The sequence below is a fragment of the Coregonus clupeaformis genome, chromosome 9, assembly GCF_020615455.1.
Source record: "Coregonus clupeaformis isolate EN_2021a chromosome 9, ASM2061545v1, whole genome shotgun sequence".
Classification (NCBI taxonomy): Eukaryota; Metazoa; Chordata; class Actinopteri; order Salmoniformes; family Salmonidae; genus Coregonus; species Coregonus clupeaformis.
The window spans coordinates 26,344,188-26,363,711 of NC_059200.1; the positions used below are offsets into that span (position 1 = coordinate 26,344,188).

A 19,524-nucleotide genomic window follows, 5' to 3' on the forward strand; every position below is an offset into this window, starting at 1 on the left:
TGCTGGCCTGGCTCAGCAGGGTGCTATCAACCTGTTGTTCTTTATGCACTGAATAAAGTTTTTCTTTCTTTGACAGTCTGTTTTTGACAAGATGTGTTTGAAGAAAGTTGACATAATGCATGAAACATTCTGGGGATCACCACATTTATTGAGTAGGCATATCTGAATAAAAGGCAACAAGCTGTATGAAAACTGAGACATTTATCATATTTAAAATCCTTCCAATATAAATCTACCTGGTGTGAAGCGGGTCCATAAAGTTTGTTGCAAAAGAGGGATGTCTTGCATATAATGACACAACTGCCCTTGTTCGGATAGATACTGTATTATTTCCCTTAGTGTAAATTATGTTGTAGGTGTTGCCACTAGACGACAAGATATAACTTGTTTCGACTATCAATCCCTTTTGTCACGATAAGCTTTGCCCTAGTTTTGCACCTTGATTAAGTCTCTTGCATCATCAAATTAATTATTGAACAGTTCTCCAGTCGTAGTAATAGTATCAATGATCTCTTAGCATAGTGAGGCTGAAGCATTATGTCTGTCTGACTGCTGAAATCAGGACTACTCCTCAGTATCAAGAACCTCCCTCGTCCACACTAGCCATTTTACTTCTCACAAACCATCTTGCAGCCACAGCACAGAGTTTGGCAAACTGTCATCCATGTTTAAACCAAATATTCCACAACATTCACATTTGCATTCTCAATGGAGTGTTTTTAGTTTGTCTTGTCACATTTGGTTCCAAAATGGCGCCCATTCAAATTGTACATGTATATACCAAACACAGTTTGCCAAACTTGCACATCTTTGGCTCTCTTGCTTCATATGTACACCACTTGGCTGAAGGCACCATAAAAAGCCTGAAAACAAAAATCTAGTTAAATAATTTGAAAACAAAAATAGTCTTTCCATAAGACATCGTAAAACTACAACCTTCTGTGCTTCATTCACCACTGGCAAAATATAAAACCATAGCATTTTCTTTAAATTGGGCAATCCCACCTCAACACCTCAATATTAATTTATGTGCAAGGTCAATCTGTTAAAAAAAAGCCACCACATCTGTTCACAGACTTTTTAGCCAGTGCTGGTGAGGGTGTCCTAGCCATAGCGCCCCCTAGCTGCCTCCGAGGTCATGACTGGTCTAGCTCAGGGTCAAGGGAGTAAAACGATGGATCAGAGCCTACTACATCTGGGTCCGTATTCGGAACTGACACCATTTTTTGAATCATGTCAAAAAAACATGCCCACTTGTCTTCAAGGTTTCTTTACTGGACGTAACCCTCTTTCCTCTTCTGTGTACCATTATTCTCTATCTGGAGTGTCTCATGAGGTTCCTCTATCTCTCTCTCCTGTCACCTCTTTCCACAAACCTACCAAGCCTGACTCTGTCTCTCTCTCACGCCTAGTGTATCCCTGCCAGTTCTAACACGAAGGGAACCGCTCTGTGCATCCGTCAATTCTGGTGGCTTTCACCTTGGGATAAAGAAAGGCTTTAGAGAGGTTTTAGAGTTTTTTAGTTTTTTAGTAGTCAAACTGAATCTGCTCCTCTTCACCATCAACCCTCTGTGAGTCCTGTCACTTAGAAGCAAAAATTTAATAAAATCCCATTATACTGCAGCAGGCGCACTAAGCACAGTCCCAAGGCAAGGCAAGGAGTTTACTGCCAAATCCAGGGTGGTTAGGTTAAACTTCTCTAGATGCTGGGTGAATGACTCTGAATGACTCTGTTACTTAGAGCTGATGGTATTTCAGTGTCAGTATGTATCTCAGTAGGTGGATGGCTGTGCTCAGCTGTAGGTGTGTGTACTGTGCAGTAAGCTGACCGTTACGATGCCTTTAAGTGCATTGTAACGTTACAGGGAGAGAGTTCTGAGTGACATCATCAAACGCTGTCCAATCACTACATGTGCTGCAAAGCCTCCTGGGCCTGTTCCGTGTACACCTCATCATTCCCCGCCCACGAGCTGAAGCTGTCATCAAACTGGGCATTCCGCTGGGAGTTCCGCCTCTTGTCACGAGAGAAGAAGCTAAACCTGAGAGAGAGGAGGAAGAGAGGAGGAAGAGAGGAGGAAGAGAGGAGGAAGACACGAGGAAGACACGAGGAAGAGAGGAGGAAGACATGAGGAAGACACGAGGAAGAGAGGAGGAAGACATGAGAAAGACGAGGAAGAGAGGAGGAAGATACAAGGAAGAGAGGAGGAAGACACGAGGAAGAGAAGAGGAAGACACGAGGAAGAGAGGAGGAAGAGTGGAGGAAGACACGAGAAAGAGGAGGAATAGAGGAGGAAGAAACGAGGAAGATAGGAGGAAGAGAGGAGGAAGACACAAGGAAGAGAGGAGGAAGACACAAGGAAGAGAGGAGGAATACACGAGGAAGAGACAAGGAAGAGAGGAGGAAGACAAGGAAGACACGAGGAAGAGAGGAGGAAGACACGAGGAAGAGTGGAGGCAGACACGAGGAAGAGAGGAGGAAGACACGAGGAAGAGAGGAGGAAGACACGAAGAAGAGAGGAGGAAGACACAAGGAAGAGACAAGGAAGAGAGGAGGAAGACACAAGGAAGACACAAGGAAGACACGAGGAAGACACGAGGAAGACACAAGGAAGAGAGGAGGAAGAGACGAGGAAGACACGAGGAAGACACGAGGAAGAGAGGAGAGAGACAAAAAAGAGAGACTTCACTACCAAGCATCATTGTTCCCTTATGTTCTCCAGTCCTGGTTATAACTGTTAAAATACAGAGAACTGAGATGCATTTCTACCAGTGGAGGCTGCTGAGGGGAGGACGGCTCATAATAATGGCTGGAATGGAGACAATGGAATGGCATCAAACACATGGAAACCATGTGTTTGATGTTTTTGCTACCATTCCACTAATTCCGCTCCAGCCATTACCACAAGCCCGTCCTCCCCAATTAAGGTGCCACCAACCTCCTGTGGTTTCTACCTAGTGAGTTATGAGATGAGACTGAAAGTGCATCAGGGTTAGAGCACAAAGCAACAGGAGCAGAGCAAAAGCAAAAGTTATATAATATAAATATAAATCTGTTAGTGAATCGGAAACGGGAGTGAATAAACATCCTATTCTGATTGGCTGATTCTAATAATCTACCATCTTCCCACTGGACAGTGATTTAGATATCCCCACAATCAGCCAATCAGAATACAAACATCTATATGGGGTGGGAGGGTCCATGCAGGTCCAGGGTTTTCATAAACAGGGCCCAGAGTTTTTACTGGTCAGATCACAAGATAAGAAAAAACTCCTGGCCACACAAATACATGCATTGGGTGTTAGCTAAGACAGTGAGTGACACAGAGGCCAACCAATGACTGGGGTCGTACAAGGGACATGAGACGTCTGATTGGCAGTAAAGTGGGGTCATCTGGAATCAACCCAGCCGCCACCATCGGCATTATGGCTGTGAAGATCCTGTCACACAGAGATACACACACACACAAACACACAGGTATAAATACACACACGCATATACCCGCACAAGCAAGTACACACACACACACATTCACAGAGAGGCACAGACAAGCAGAGAGAGAGAAAGAGGGAGAAGGAAGAGATGGACTAAATCAACCAAAGGCCATTTCCTGTATTTCCTTCTGCTGTGAGATGTAGCCATGTTACTGGTGTTGTCGCCAGATGGTTACTCTAAACCACACGTACCCATTTAGTTGACCAGGAGATAAATGCACATACACATCATAAATGCTATATACTAAAGGAATCCAGTGTATCTGTGTGTGTGGTACCTACAGGCGTTTGATTCCTGACTCAGGCTGTGCGTTGTGTCGGGGCCGTGCCCTCAGTTGTTCGGGGGAAGGGGAAGGAGTGGGAGGGCCGGTCTCGTCCTCCGCCTCTTCACTGGAGAGAGGAAGAACAGTCATCGCTCCACTACCATCATCATCATCAGCATTGTCAATATTGTTAACTTCAATATTGTTAACTTTTAACTTCTTAAATTAAACCTGACAAACTGTGTTAATCTCATCTGATTGTTTATGTTTTTCTTAACATGTTCTGTGTATGGTAAAAAATCAAGATTGCTGCCTTTTGTAGTAGGCGACCTCCTCCTGCAGCATGAACACTTTGGCCTTGAGCTCGTTCCTCTCATGTAGAACGTCTCTCAGCTCCTGCAGTGTGAACCGGGGCCTGTTGGGATCCTTCTGGTCCAGGCCGTCCACCTCCTCATCACATAGAGCCTCCTAGTGGGGGATAGCCACATTACACAATGGGACTAAGGAAGGAAGGGAGGAGGGGAGGAAGAAGGAAGGAAAGGTAAGGAAGGAATAGAGGATAGGCAGGAAGGCAAGGAGGGATACCTAAAATGTTGGAACAGAGCAGGTGTGTCCTCATCACACATCGCCTCCTGGTGGCACAGAAAGAGAACTGTAGGTCAGACCCGAGGCCCTGTTTCAATACTAAGGAAATGCACCCTTCTCTTCTCTCTCTCCTTCCTTCCTTCCTTCCTTCCTTCCTTCCTTCCTTCCTTCCTTCCTTCCTTCCTTCCTTCCTTCCTTCCTTACCTCAGATACTGAGACTTCAGACTAACTCACTGCATGCAACCAACAGAGGTCAGTCATGCAGCAAACAGTCTTTTAGCAAGTCACTCTGTAGCAAATGAAGCGTGAAAAAAAGAGGCATGAACAAGTCATGATATTATCATGACTGGCTAAACTAATGTTCTAATTTCTTTAGAGTTCTGTTGGTAGAAACTACATATGCTATTGCAGATGAAAGGCAAGGGACTGGACTAGCCCACGTGCTGTTACAGGGGTGTCAGAGCAGTCTATGTTTAGAGGTGACAGCTGCAGTGGTACAGTCTGACTCAGTTCTCACACTCACTCACACTCATGCACACGCAAGCACACACACACACACACACACACACAGACACACACACACACAGTCTGACATAGTTGGCAGAGGGACACTTAATTCACACATGCTCTGTGCCATTAAAATCAACATTTAGGGTGTTCACACGGGGGTAGTAGAACTGCAGGCAGGAGCACACAAACACTCCCACATACACACTGTGCATGTACAGTGGGGAGAACAAGTATTTGATACACTGCCGATTTTGCAGGTTTTCCTACTTACAAAGCATGTAGAGGTCTGTAATTTTTATCATAGGTACACTTCAACTGTGAGAGACGGAATCTAAAACAAAAATCCAGAAAATCACATTGTATGATTTTTAAGTAATTAATTTGCATTTTATTGCATGACATAAGTATTTGATACATCAGAAAAGCAGAACTTAATATTTGGTAAAGAAACCTTTGTTTGCAATTACAGAGATCATACGTTTCCTGTAGGTCTTGACCAGGTCTGCACACACTGCAGCAGGGATTTTGGCCCACTCCTCCATACAGACCTTCTCCAGATCCTTCAGGTTTCGGGGCTGTCACTGGGCAATACGGACTTTCAGCTCCCTCCAAAGATTTTCTATTGGGTTCAGGTCTGGAGACTGGCTAGGCCACTCCAGGACCTTGAGATGCTTCTTACGGAGCCACTCCTTAGTTGCCCTGGCTGTGTGTTTCGGGTCGTTGTCATGCTGGAAGACCCAGCCACGACCCATCTTCAATGCTCTTACTGAGGGAAGGAGGTTGTTGGCCAAGATCTCGCGATACATGGCCCCATCCATCCTCCCCTCAATACGGTGCAGTCGTCCTGTCCCCTTTGCAGAAAAGCATCCCCAAAGAATGATGTTTCCACCTCCATGCTTCACGGTTGGGATGGTGTTCTTGGGGTTGTACTCATCCTTCTTCTTCCTCCAAACACGGCGAGTGGAGTTTAGACCAAAAAGCTCTATTTTTGTCTCATCAGACCACATGACCTTCTCCAATTCCTCCTCTGGATCATCCAGATGGTAATTGGCAAACTTCAGACGGGCCTGGACATGCGCTGGCTTGAGCAGGGGGACCTTGCGTGCACTGCAGGATTTTAATCCATGACGGCGTAGTGTGTTACTAATGGTTTTCTTTGAGACTGTGGTCCCAGCTCTCTTCAGGTCATTGACCAGGTCCTGCCGTGTAGTTCTGGGCTGATCCCTCACCTTCCTCATGATCATTGATGCCCCACGAGGTGAGATCTTGCATGGAGCCCCAGACCAAGGGTGATTGACCGTCATCTTGAACTTCTTCCATTTTCTAATAATTGCGCCAACAGTTGTTGCCTTCGCACCAAGCTGCTTGCCTATTGTCCTGTAGCCCATCCCAGCCTTGTGCAGGTCTACAATTTTATCCCTGATGTCCTTACACAGCTCTCTGGTCTTGGCCATTGTGGAGAGGTTGGAGTCTGTTTGATTGAGTGTGTGGACAGGTGTCTTTTATACAGGTAACGAGTTCAAACAGGTGCAGTTAATACAGGTAATGAGTGGAGAACAGGAGGGCTTCTTAAAGAAAAACTAACAGGTCTGTGAGAGCCGGAATTCTTACTGGTTGGTAGGTGATCAAATACTTATGTCATGCAGTAAAATGCAAATTAATTACTTAAAAATCATACAATGTGATTTTCTGGATTTTTGTTTTAGATTCAGTCTCTCACAGTTGAAGTGTACCTATGATAAAAATTACAGACCTCTACATGCTTTGTAAGTAGGAAAACCTGCAAAATCGGCAGTGTATCAAATACTTGTTCTCCCCACTGTATATAACACACCCCGACACACACACTGACTGTAATGTAAGCATACGCACACTCCAACACATACTGTATCCATACACAATACCTCACTCTTCCTCTTACTCTCAAACACACACTTATGTGGGAAAGTTTAGTTAGGGAAAAGGGTTCACTGACTCACATGCTGAACTACCAAGGTTTGCTGAATAAAAAACACAGTCCTTGAAATGCAATCAAACTTCAGAATCCCACAGGCATACAGGTCAACCGGGAAGCACGCTGTTCTCTAGCTATACCAACAGCTACAGTGCATTCGGAAAGTATTCAGACCCCTTGACTTTTTCCACATTTAGTTACCTTATTCAGCCTTATTCTAAAATGGATTAAAAAAAATAATAATCCTCAGCCATCTACACACAATACCCCATAATGACAAAGCGAAAACAGGTTTTTAGAGATTTTTGCAAATGTATTACAAATAAAAAACTGAAATCCCTTATTTGCATAAGTATTCAGACCCTTTGCTATGAGACTCGATATTGAGCTCAGGTGCATCCTGTTTCCATTGATCATCCTTGAGAAGTTTCTACAACTTGATTGGAGTCCACCTGTGGTAAATTCAATTGATTGGACATGATTTGGAAAGGCACACACCTGTCTATATAAGGTCCCACAGTTGACAGTGCATGTCAGAGAAAAAACCAAGCCATGAGGTCGAAGGAATTGTCCGTAGAGCTCCGAGACAGGATTGTGTCGAGGCACAGATCTGGGGAAGGGTACCAACAAATTTCTGCAGCATTGAAGGTCCCCAAGAACACAGTAGCCTCCATCATTCTTAAATGGAAGAAGTTTGGAACCACCAAGACTTCATAGAGCTGGCCGCCCAGCCAAACTGAGCAATCAGGGAAGAAGGGCCTTGGTCAGGGAGATGACCAAGAACCCGATGATCACTCTGACAGAGCTCCAGAGTTCTTCTGTGGAGATGGGAGATCCTTCCAGAAGGACAACCATCTCTGCAGCACTCCACCAATAAGGCCTTTATGGTAGAGTGGCCAGATGGAAGTCACTCCTCAGTAAAAGGCACATGACAGCCCGCTTGGAGTTTGCCAAAAGGCACCTAAAGACTCTCAGACCATGAGTAACAAGATTCTCTGGTCTGATGAAACCAAGTCTCGGGACAAGTCTCTGAATGTCCTTGAGGGGCCCAGCCAGAGCCAAGACTTTAACACGATCTAACATCCCTGGAGAGACCTGAAAATAGCTGTGCAGCGACGCTCCCCATCCAACCTGACAGAGCTTGAGAGGTTCTGCAGAGAAGGATGGGAGAAACTAAATACAGGTGTGCCAAGCTTGTAGCGTCATACCCAAGAAGACTTGAGGCTGTAATCGCTGCCAAAGGTGCTTCAACAAAGTACAGAGTAAAGAGTAAAGGGTCTGAATACTTATTTCAGTTTTTTATTTTTAATACATTTGCAAAAATGTCTACAAACCTGTTTTTGCTTTGTCATTATGGGGTATTGTGTGTAGATTGATGAGGGGAAAAACGATTTAATCAATTTTAAAATAAGGCTGTAACGTAACAAAATGTGGAAAAAGTCAATGAGGTCTGAATACTTTCCAAATGCACTGTATAGAACACTGTTTAGGGGGGCGGTGGCGGTGCAAAGGTTAGAGGTCACGACAAACACACCATTCTGAGGCGGCTAGCTAGCTAGCACTACAGTGTTACCCATAGCAACACAGCCTCTTCCTCTACATCCTCATCAGCATCCAGGGACAGGAGGCGTGAGGCGGGATCGTAACGCCCCAACCGCAGCTCTGGGGGATAGTGTCTGTCTGGTTCGGGCCAGCCTACACCTTGAACCCCCGCCTCTGAGGAGGGGATACCAGGCTGGGGGGAGGGGAGGGGAGGGGAGGGGAGGGGAGGGGGAGGGGGTGGTTATTGTACCTTTTTTATGCAGGTTAGTCTCACTGAGATCAAATCTCTCTAGAAAATTCTTACAGACATTGTAAAAGAAAAGTGACAACATAAATCGTGTTGCAGAGTATTGTGCGTGATATACACTGAGTGTATAACACATTAAGAACACCTTCCTAATATTGAGTTGTTAACCATGGTTACCTGCAAGGAAACACGTGCCGTCATCATTGCTTTGCACAAAAAGGGCAAAGATATTGCTGCTAGTAAGATTGCACCTAAATCAACCATTTATCGGATCATCAAGAACTTCAAGGAGAGAGGTTGAATTGTTGTGAAGAAGGCTTCAGGGCGCCCAAGAAAGTCCAGCAAGCGCCAGGACCGTCTCCTAAAGTTGATTCAGCTGTGGGATCGGGGCACCACCAGTGCAGAGCTTGCTCAGGAATGGCAGCAGGCAGGTGTGAGTGCATCAGAATACTTTTGGAGGATGGCCTGGTGTCAAGAAGGGCAGCGAGGAAGCCACTTCTCTCCAGGAAAAACATCAGGGACAGACTGATATTCTGCAAAAGGTACAGGGATTGGACTGCTGAGGACTGGGGTAAAGTCATTTTCTCTGATGAATCCCCTTTCCGATTGTTTGGGGCATGCGGAAAAAAGCTTGTCCTGAGTAGACAAGGTGAGCGCTACCATCAGTCCTGTGTCATGGCAACAGTAAAGCATCCTGAGACCATTCATGTGTGGGGTTGCTTCTCAGCCAAGGGAGTGGGCTCACTCACAATTTTGCCTAAGAACACAGCCATGAATAAAGAATGGTACCAACACATCCTCCGAGAGCAACTTCTCCCAACCATCCAAGAACAGTTTGGTGACGAACAATGCCTTTTCCAGCATGATGGAGCACCTTGCCATAAGGCAAAAGTGGTAACTAAGTGGCTCGGGGAACAAAACATCGACATTTTGGGTCCATGGCCAGGAAACTCCCCAGACCTTAATCCCATTGAGAACTTGTGGTCAATCCTCAAGAGGCAGGTGGACAAACCCCACAAATTCTGACAAACTCCAAGCATTGATAATGCAAGAATGGGCTGCCATCATTCAGGATGTGGCCCAGAAGTTAATTGACAGCATGCCAGTGCAGATTGCAGAGGTCTTGAAAAAGAAGGGTCAACACTGCAAATATTGACTCTTTGCATAAACTTAATGTAATTGTCAATAAAAGCTTTTGACACTTAATGGAATGCTTGTAATTATACTTCAGTATACCATAGTAACATCTGACAAAAATATCTAAAAACACTGAAGCAGCAAACTTTGTGAAGACCAATACTTGTGTCATTCTCAAAACTTTTGACCACGACTGTACATAATCCATGTCTCAATTGTCTCAAGGCTTAAAAATCCTTCTTTAACCTGTCTCCTCCCCTTCATCTACACTGATTGAAGTGAGTTTAACAGGTGACATCAATAAGGGATCATAGCTGTCACCTGGATTCACCTGGTCAGTCTATGTCATTGAAAGGGCAGGTGTTCATAATGTTTTGTACACTCAGTGTATTTGTTACACTTGCTGTATGAAGTCTGTGAAAAATCTGAGTTTAATTTGGCTACCAGTGAACCAGTTTGGTGTACAAGTTACTATACAGGTCATTGTCAGGTCACTTTTAGCTGTCCTGACTTGTCTGGATGCCATTCTGTCTTTTTTTATATCTCTCTGGTTGGCCTTTTGGTTGGCTGGTTGGCTGACTGTGGAGGGGTAGAGAGGAAGGCTATTTCTGTCCTGGCCTCCTCCCTCCACCTCCCACCCCTCATATGATAGCTAGGTCATGTTTTCCGATGAGGCAGAGACTCCAGCCTCCCTGACTCACTAGCTACAGCCAGGCTCTACAGGCTGTGAGTCAGACTGCTATAAACAAACTGCAAAGATTCTCTCATAGATGTGGAAAGAAAAGAGAATACCTCTCTGTGTGTGACTCTGCCAGAGGCTGCCAGGGTTATAATGTAGCACCTGGGGCTTCTGGGAGAATGTCTGCCTGTAATAACTGTGAGTGTTTACTGTGTAGCTGTGCCTGGCTGGGTACGTGCAACCTGAGCAGGTGTTGTTATTACCTGTGCAGGGGACGGAGGCTGGGGAGGAGGCTCCTGTGGACCCTGACGGGGCATGTCTCCTTGCAGTCGCTCCCTTAAACGTGTCACTTCCTGCCGGAGTGCTCCCATTTCCTGTACCCGTGCTTGAGCTCCCGCCTCCAGTTCCACCTTAACATACAAATATAATAATACAACTCTTTTGTTTTGCAAATACTGTGGGTAATAAAATATGTATTACACATCCTAAGGCTTCAAACCTTCTGCTCGATGAGAGCTTTCCCCTGAGCTTCCACCACAGAGATCTTATGGCGCAGGTCATGGTTTATCTTCATCAGACGAGACTGCTGCTGCTGGAGCTAGAGAGAGAGATGGATGGGGTGGAGGTAGAGTGGTAGAGTGGGAGAGAGAATTAGGGGACAGGCAGAACAGAGAGTGGGTCACAGAGAGAGAACAAGTATAGGACGTAATAGAGAGGGAAACAGAGAAAGAGAGAGAGAAGAGAGTTCATTGATTCATCAAATCAAAACAGACTCCCCACACCCTACAAGGAGTCCATGACCCCTGACCCCTGACCCCCTAGACACCGGCTTAAGGTCAGCTTTTTGTTCTCCCTCCTAACGGCTAAGGTTAGAATTGGGGAAGGGTTAGCTGATCTTAGGCCCGTGCATAGGGAGGGAAAACTTCTACCCCAAGCAAGCACCCATTCTGCCGTCCTTACTGCCTCAACATCCTCATTCTTGAGCGTGAGCTCGCGGTCTTTGGCTCGGATCTCGTCTCTCTGCTTGTCCACTACCTCCTTCAGCTTCTTCATCACCTGACGCTCCCGCTCCGACATACCTGGCAACGCAACAAAGGAAACATGTACAGATCTGGCAACCTGAGATGCAGAGCAGAGAGGGGTAAGTATGGATGAACAATATAAATACCTGGCAGCCAAGACACAGGAGAAAGGAGCCAAGTTAGAACAACATGAATACTCTGTGTGTATTATGTTTACACATGTTGAACTGCATGGGAGAATAAATCAAGTGATTATAAGCACAGCAGCGGAGTTCCTGTCTGTGAGCCCGACTAGGTTTAAAATAGCAAACAGGCACACAAGCACACACACTTGATATCTCTGACACAGATACAGCGTACCCTTAGCTGACACACAGCCCTGAATATAAGCGATGGAGGAAGCGAGACTTTTAAACCTCAGTCAGGACTCACTGAGCAGGTGGAGAGGGGACTGAGGGGACTTTGTGGGGACTTACGTGTGCGTGAAGCATGATTATGTAATGTGTGTGTGTGTGTCTAGCAGGTGTACGGAACACTGAGGGTGGTCTGTCTCTGTGCTCGTCCTCTTGTGTGTGTGTGTGTGTGTGTGTTTGTGTGTGTGCGTCAGGGGGACTGTATCCCCTCTGTGACATCACGACAGAGCCATTCATGCAGTGATGAGCCTGGCTCAGCCTCAAACACAAAGAAGGCCTCCTTTGTGTGTGTGTGTGTGTGTGTGTGTGTGTGTGTGTGTATGTATGTGTGTGTGTGTGAGAGAGAGAGCGACAGAGTGTACACTGAGTGTACGAAACATTAGGAACACCTACTCTTTCCATGACATAGACTGACCAGGTGAATCCAGGTGACAGCTATGATCCCTTATTGATGTCACCTGTTAAACTCACTTCAATCAGTGTTGATGAAGGGGAGGAGATAGGTTAAAGAAGGATTTTTAAGCCTTGAGACAATTGAGACGGATTGTGTATGTGTGCCATTCAGAGGGTGAATGGGCAAGACAAAATATTTAAGTGCCTTTGAATGGGGTATGGTAGTAGGTGTCAGGCGCACCGGTTTGAGTGTGTCAAGAACTGCAACGCTGCTGGGTTTTTCACGCTCAACAGTTTCCCGTGTGTATCATGAATGGTCCACCACCCAAAGGACATCCAGCCAACTTGACACAACAGTGGGAAGTTTTGGAGTCAGCATGGGCCAGCATCCCGTGGAACGCTTTCGACACCTTGTAGAATCCATGCCCCGACAAATTGAGGCTGTTCTGAGGGCAAAAGGGGGTGAAACTGAATATTAGGAAGGTGTTCCTAATGTTTTGTACACTCGGTGTATGTACAGTATGTATGTGTAATCCACATTCTTTCAATATTGTTATTGTGTGTGCACTGTAAACCCCAATGTGCCCCATTACTAAAAACTTTTGAGGAAACCTGTTGCATTTAATATACTGTATATTTGAATATGTGATTTTGTATGTCATTACTCAAACTGATGGAGTCACTGTGACCCTGTAGGGGGTCCAGATTTGAGTTGTATCAGCTTAAAAATGTGGAGTAACGCCTCCACTAAGCCACGCCTCCAATATAATTTCCCAGTGTGTCTTGCCTTTTTGATTGAATTGTAGAGTTACCACCGATGACTGTATTTGTTAGTGACAGAGCCATGGTTTTTCAATTAGTTCATTTTCAGTCCTGTGGCCTTCACCAAGTGAGTTCCTAGGCGAATGTTATCATTATAATTAAACTCTTTATAACAATACATTACATATCTCACAAGGCGTTCTTTTGAGGCCTAGCTTTACCCTAATACAGTGGCCTGAAACTCATGGTTTACAGGCCACATCAGGCCTAGAAAATTCCGGGAACTTTCTTGAAATTCCCAGATTTTCAAAAAATCCCATGAAGGATTTCCAGGAATAATCCAACTGGGATTTCTGGAAAACCTGGAAAATGTACCAGAATTTTGCAACCCTACCTGCAAGTCACATTATGCTGGCTTGCAAAGTGATGTGTAATTCCTATTGGAGTCCAGCTGGAGTTAGGATATCCAATAGTTTAAATGTGTGAGCAGACTACCTAAGCCATTTAAACTGGAACAATCATTTCAGTAACGGGTGCAAAAAACGTAACTAAATTATTGGATTAGTTTAGAAAAATGTACGTTATTTATCTTTGTGTAGCATAAGATTAATCAATCAATCACTCAATGTACATGCAAAAACACAGACATTTTTTAAAAAGTGTATTTGTTATCATAACTTAAATGGAGTTGATATGACTTCTCATTTAGTTTTAAATCAGTACCACATAAACATTTTAAGTAATAATTACTTTCATTGACTTTGAGTTCAACTTACTAGAAGTATTTGAGTTAAAAATGCCTTGCAGTGTGCATGTGTGGGTTTAGAGTCTAGGGTGTAGAGTGAGGGGTTCAGGGTTTAGTACCTTGGTGCCTCTGTAGGTCCTCTTCACTCATGGGATCTTTGATGGACATGTTAGTGAGGAGAGTCTTGTTCTCCTCCTGAAGCTGAGAGATCTGAGACAACAGGTCCTGGGCCTCACCTCTCCATACATCCTCTACCAGCTCCAACTCCTACATATACACACACAGAGTTAACGAACACACACTCCATACATCCTCCAAGCACACGTCTGCTCACAGCCTCACACAAACACATGCTTAAAAGGTGGAGCTTCCACCATCTTGCTTGACCTGGGTGGAGTTTCCTCCATATTGTTTTAACAAATTAAATTATCTCTGGTCAATGGTCTTAAAGGACACAAGGAAAAGAAGCCACTTGGGCTAATATTAGGACTTGGCCACCGACATACCACTGAGCCATGGTTTGTTACAGTTTTAAAGTACAACTTGTGCATTGGTAGGCTATACAAAAGGACTCCGTTTTGTTTTAACCCTGAACTTTTAAAATTGCTTTTTCCTGTCTGTCAATAAATGATTGCATCCTCCTGAGCTTTTAATGATAGTGGGACTTATATATCATAGAAATAGAATGAATAGAACGGGCTTGGAACCTCTAACCCTGGCAATTTGACTGTCAAACTCATGAGTACACTCGCAATGGCTGCCTGGTATTGTGATGTAATCATTTCCATGTTAACGTAGAATGTTAATTCAAATCTCCCGTTAATTCATATCTCCCGAGTGGCACAGTGGTCTAAGGCACTGCATCGCAGTGCTAGCTGTGCCACTAGAGATCCTGGTTCGAATCCAGGCTCTGTCGTAGCCGGCCGTGACCGGGAGACCCATGGGGCGGCGCACAATTGGCCAGGGCCAACCAGGCTGGATATAACCTCACCAGGCAGAGACAGTAAGGGTAGTTCGTCACTCCAGTTCCTTGACGTTCACCTTCACACCCCTGGGCCAGACTACACTCAATCATAGGACCTACTACAAACTTTTCTGTGTTTGACAAAAATAATTCCCTCATTTACAGATTTATTTTAAATCAAGGATTATTTTGGATGGTGGTTGTGTCAAGGTTGTATGGTGGTTATGGTGTGAACATGTCTTTAGAGAATGTATTTCTGTGACTACATACAGATATACAGTACCAGTCAAAGGTTTGGATACACCTACTCATTCAAGGGTAACCCTGTCTCCTGAGTGGTGCAGTGGTCTAAGGCAGTGCTAGCTGTGCCACTAGAGATCCTGGTTCAAATCCAGGCTCTGTTGTAGCCGGCCGCGACCGGGAGACCCATGGGGCGGCGCACAATTGGCCCAGGGTAGGGGAGGGAATGGCCAGCAGGGATGTAGAGCATGGCGTTTGCAACGCCAGGGTTGTGGGTTCGATTCCCACAGGGGGCCAGTATGAAAAATAAAAATGTATGCACTCACTAACTGTAAGTCGCTCTGGATAAATGATGTTAACTGTTGTGGCTCATGCAATGGAATGTATTTTTTGTAATGTCAGTTCAGTAAGTCACAGCACATATTGATGAGTACACGTCATGCTTTTACTTCCTGCTTTTACTTCCTGCTTTGCTTCTATGGGTACAATTGCAATGGCTGCCAGTCCACTCATTATGCCATTATTGACTTGAATGGGAATGCCTGTTCTATTCTTCTGTTCTATGCTCTGCCTTTCCTGCTTTACTTGTTGTTTGCATATAGCCTACTTTCTGTGGCCTACTTAACGTTCTACTGAACATTTCCAAAACATTTATTTGAATTTTAAGTTTAAACACAATAGCCCTAAGCATTTCCAGGGTCCATAATAATATCGATGGCTCTCGGTGCCTAAGAGAAATGTATGTTGTTGACACACTTTATTTGAGGCATGAGACACATTTCAGTCAACAAATGACAGGACGGTTTAACTCCAACCATTCAGTGTCACGAGACCAGCAGTGACAATTTTATTTTACTGCACTTACCCTCAGGGCCGTAGCTACATATGAGGACGCTGAGGTCCAGACCTCTGTAATGTTCTAAAAAAATATACAAATATATATATATTTTTGTAACTCAGTCGGAGTCTCAACTTACTGATGAGCGTTAGAATAGTAGAATACACTAGGTGCAATTTCAAAACTTGGTTTTGCATCAGCAGTATTTATCTTGTTTTATGTCACTCACTAGCACCTTACCGATCACTGCACCTGTACACAGCCCATCTGAAATTAACTACCTCATCCCCATTTTGTTATTTATTTTGCTCATTTGCACCCCAGTATCTCTATTTGCACATCTATCATTCCAGTGTTAATACTAATTGTAATTATTTTGCACTATGGCCTATTTATTGCCTTACCTCCATAACTTGCTACATTTGCACACACTGTATATATATTTTATGTTTTATTTTTGACTTTATGTTTTGTTTTACCCCATATGTAACTCTGTGCTGTTGTTTTTATCACACTGCTTTGCTTTATCACTGGTGTCCCCCAGGGCTCCTATTCTCGCTATACACCAAGTCACTTGGCTCTGTCATATCCTCACATGGCCTCTCCTATCATTGCTACGCAGACGATACACAACTAATCTTCTCCTTTCCCCCTTCTGATAACCAGGTGGCGAATCGCATCTCTGCATGTCTGGCAGACATATCAGTGTGGATGACGGATCACCACCTCAAGCTGAACCTCGGCAAGACGGAGCTGCTCTTCCTCCCGGGGAAGGACTGCCCGTTCCATGATCTCGCCATCACGGTTGACAACTCCGTTGTGTCCTCCTCCCAGAGTGCGAAGAGCCTTGGCGTGACCCTGGACAACACCTTGTCGTTCTCCGCTAACATCAAGGCGGTGACCCGATCCTGTAGGTTCATGCTCTACAACATTCAGAGAGTACGACCCTGCCTTACACAGGAAGCGGCACAGGTCCTAATCCAGGCACTTGTCATCTCCCGTCTGGATTACTGCAACTCGCTGTTGGCTGGGCTCCCTGCCTGTGCCATTAAACCCCTACAACTCATCCAGAATGACGCAGCCCGTCTGGTGTTCAACCTTCCCAAGTTCTCTCACGTCACCCCGCTCCTCCGCACACTCCACTGGCTTCCAGTTGAAGCTCGCATCTGTTACAAGACCATGGTGCTTGCCTACGGAGCTGTGAGGGGAACGGCACCTCCGTACCTTCAGGCTCTGATCAGTCCCTACACCCAAACGAGGGCATTGCGTTCATCCACATCTGGCCTGCTGGCCCCCCTACCTCTGCGGAAGCACAGTTCCCGCTCAGCCCAGTCAAAACTGTTCGCTGCTCTGGCACCCCAATGGTGGAACAAGCTCCCTCACGACGCCAGGACAGCGGAGTCACTTACCACCTTCCGGCGACACTTGAAACCCCACCTCTTTAAGGAATACCTGGGATAGGATAAAGTAATCCTTCTACCCCCCCTTACCCCACCCCCCCAAAAAAATATATATATATTGTAAAGTGGTTATCCCACTGGCTATAAGGTGAATGGCCCAATTTGTAAGTCGCTCTGGATAAGAGCGTCTGCTAAATGACGTAAATGTAAATGTAAATGTTGTGACACCATATATTCAGTAACATCATTTTTTCCTGATAGACTACCTTGGCTATTGCCCCAACTCAATAATTCTATAATGTTTCTATATCCAACACATCCTAATTGATTTCTGTGACATAATAGCCCACACATAGCAATACAAGAAGTTAATTGTAACTATGTAGCCTATTCACAATCAAGTGTCATTAATGTCAGATTCCTATTTTTGAGGGGGTATATCAGTGGTTAGATTTTCAATGATAATGATATATAGTATTGGCCAACTATTCAAAATGCCTAGTACACTTTTCAAAGTTATTGTTATAATAATGTCATTGCATTATTTTCATGATGGCAAATTAGTTTTCTTCTCTTTCTGTTTTTTTCTATTTATTCTCTTTCTTTCTTTTCTATTTTTTGTTACCAGTATTGACATATCTTCACCATAATTGATTAGGCTATTATGCCTATCATTAGGCCTACTGTTATCAATTAGGCTATGTTTGGTAACAACTATGCCTATTATTCATCTCAGGACTATTATTTATCTCATCATGTATAAGATAATTGTGACCTTCTTGTGTTTCTTCTCTTTCTCCAGGCGGTCCATCCTCTCCAGCCGTAGTTTATCCAGCTCCAGCCTCAGCTCATCTGTCTCCGGGCTGATGCTGTTCCTACTGACCATCACCTCCACGATCTCCAGCACCCGCACCACTTTGGGCATGAGCCTGGACAGAGCCTCGCAACCATACTGATCAATGATCCGCTCAAACTCCTGGCCCACTACCGCGGCTATATCATACACGTCCATAACCGTTAAATCGGCAACATTCTTTTCCAACGCTGACCCGAACTCCTCCATGGCTGGCTGGGTGGGTGAGTTTGTATTCTGACTGTCCCCCGCTCTGGCCGCTTTCCGCAGTCCCACCCTGCCTACCCGGGCAATTATATTTCCTTCGCCACAATAAACTTCCTCCCCTAGCAAAAACTATTGACTTTTCGTCGTTCGGCTCGTTCTGTGTGTATCTGATCCACTTCAATAAGTCCTTAAATGCGTATCGATTGCGTTTTTCTACTCCTGTCGGACATCTTGTCAGGGATTTTTGATAAATTTGATCAAATCACCCGGCGCCGTTCCATTGTGGTCCTGCCTGTGCTGTCGTTCCTTCCCGATTCTGTGGTCAGATTGCGGTTTGTAATGCGCATGTCAGGAATATCAGTCGCATGAGGTCGCTGCTAGGGTGAACTTGGAAAAAATAACAGAACATGACATCTCAGTCTGAGTGGTGTATTATATCCCACAAATGGCAAAAAAATATTCAGTTGTTGTGACAGATTGAGTACACGTTTTCGATGGTACTTGAAGAGCCTCCAGTTATATTTTAGTAGAAGGCAGCTCTTATCCAGAGTGATTTACAGGAGCAATTAGGGTTAAGTGCCTTGCTCAAGGGCAAATCTGTAGTTTTTCCACCTAGTCGGTTCAGGGACTCGAACCAGCGACTTCTGGTTACTGACACAACACTCTTAGCCACTAGGCTACCTGCCACCCTATGATCAGAATTAATGAGGGGAGAAGGATTAGACATAGGCATCATAATTAATCCCACAATATTAGAAATCAGATCAGTGTAATGCCTGGATTGTGTTTATTATAGAAAGGATAACATTGACTGTGGAAATCCACCCTGCACTGCAGGAGGAGGAGGAGGAGGAGGAGGAGGGGGAGGAGGAGGAAGAGGAAGAGGAGGAGGGGAGGAGGAGGAGGGGGAAGAGGGGGAGGAGGAGGAGGAGGAGGAGGAGGGAGAAGATGGGGAGGAGGAAGAGGAGGAGAGAGAAACAAACAAAGCAAGGTGCAATGGGAGGGGTTATGACATGGCTGTAGGGATGTGAAACTAAACAGGAGCTTTACATGATGATACAGTGGAATAAACTGTTACCTCATTCAGCTCAAAGCAGCCAGCTCAGCTACAATAAGTCTCAGGTCTGTTTGAGTTTCCTGGCCTCATGACTGATTCACTAGACCTTAAAACAACATACTGGTAAGTGGAAAGACAGAAATACCTGGACACAATAGAATACATGCAATGGGCTTTTCCAGTTTGAATGTTACCATTGAGGGTTAGTTGAGTTTATCTGG

At 44.9% G+C, this 19,524-nt stretch overlaps 1 protein-coding gene across 4 annotated transcripts; it reads right to left on the minus strand.

The window, feature by feature from the left end:
• Positions 1–123: 123 nt before the first annotated feature.
• Positions 124–18,555, minus strand: LOC121574136 (RILP-like protein 1). 4 transcript variants are annotated; one of them, XM_045222553.1, is made up of 10 exons: positions 17,962–18,555; positions 13,864–14,011; positions 11,370–11,488; positions 10,909–11,007; positions 10,673–10,819; positions 8,378–8,539; positions 4,069–4,223; positions 3,775–3,882; positions 3,351–3,438; positions 1,951–2,039 (listed from the first exon to the last, which is right to left on the minus strand). In XM_045222553.1, exons 1-10 carry the CDS (start codon positions 18,247–18,249, stop codon positions 2,034–2,036), a joined length of 1,320 nt encoding a protein of 439 aa, XP_045078488.1. In that variant the 5' UTR covers positions 18,250–18,555; the 3' UTR covers positions 1,951–2,033. The 4 variants fall into 4 exon arrangements, with proteins under 4 accessions (XP_045078487.1, XP_041742687.1, XP_041742686.1 ...); XM_045222552.1 differs by lacking the exon at positions 3,351–3,438 and having other exon boundaries at positions 124–2,039; XM_041886753.2 differs by lacking the exons at positions 3,351–3,438; positions 8,378–8,539 and having other exon boundaries at positions 124–2,039; positions 4,069–4,220.
• Between the last annotated feature and the right edge of the window lie 969 nt (positions 18,556–19,524).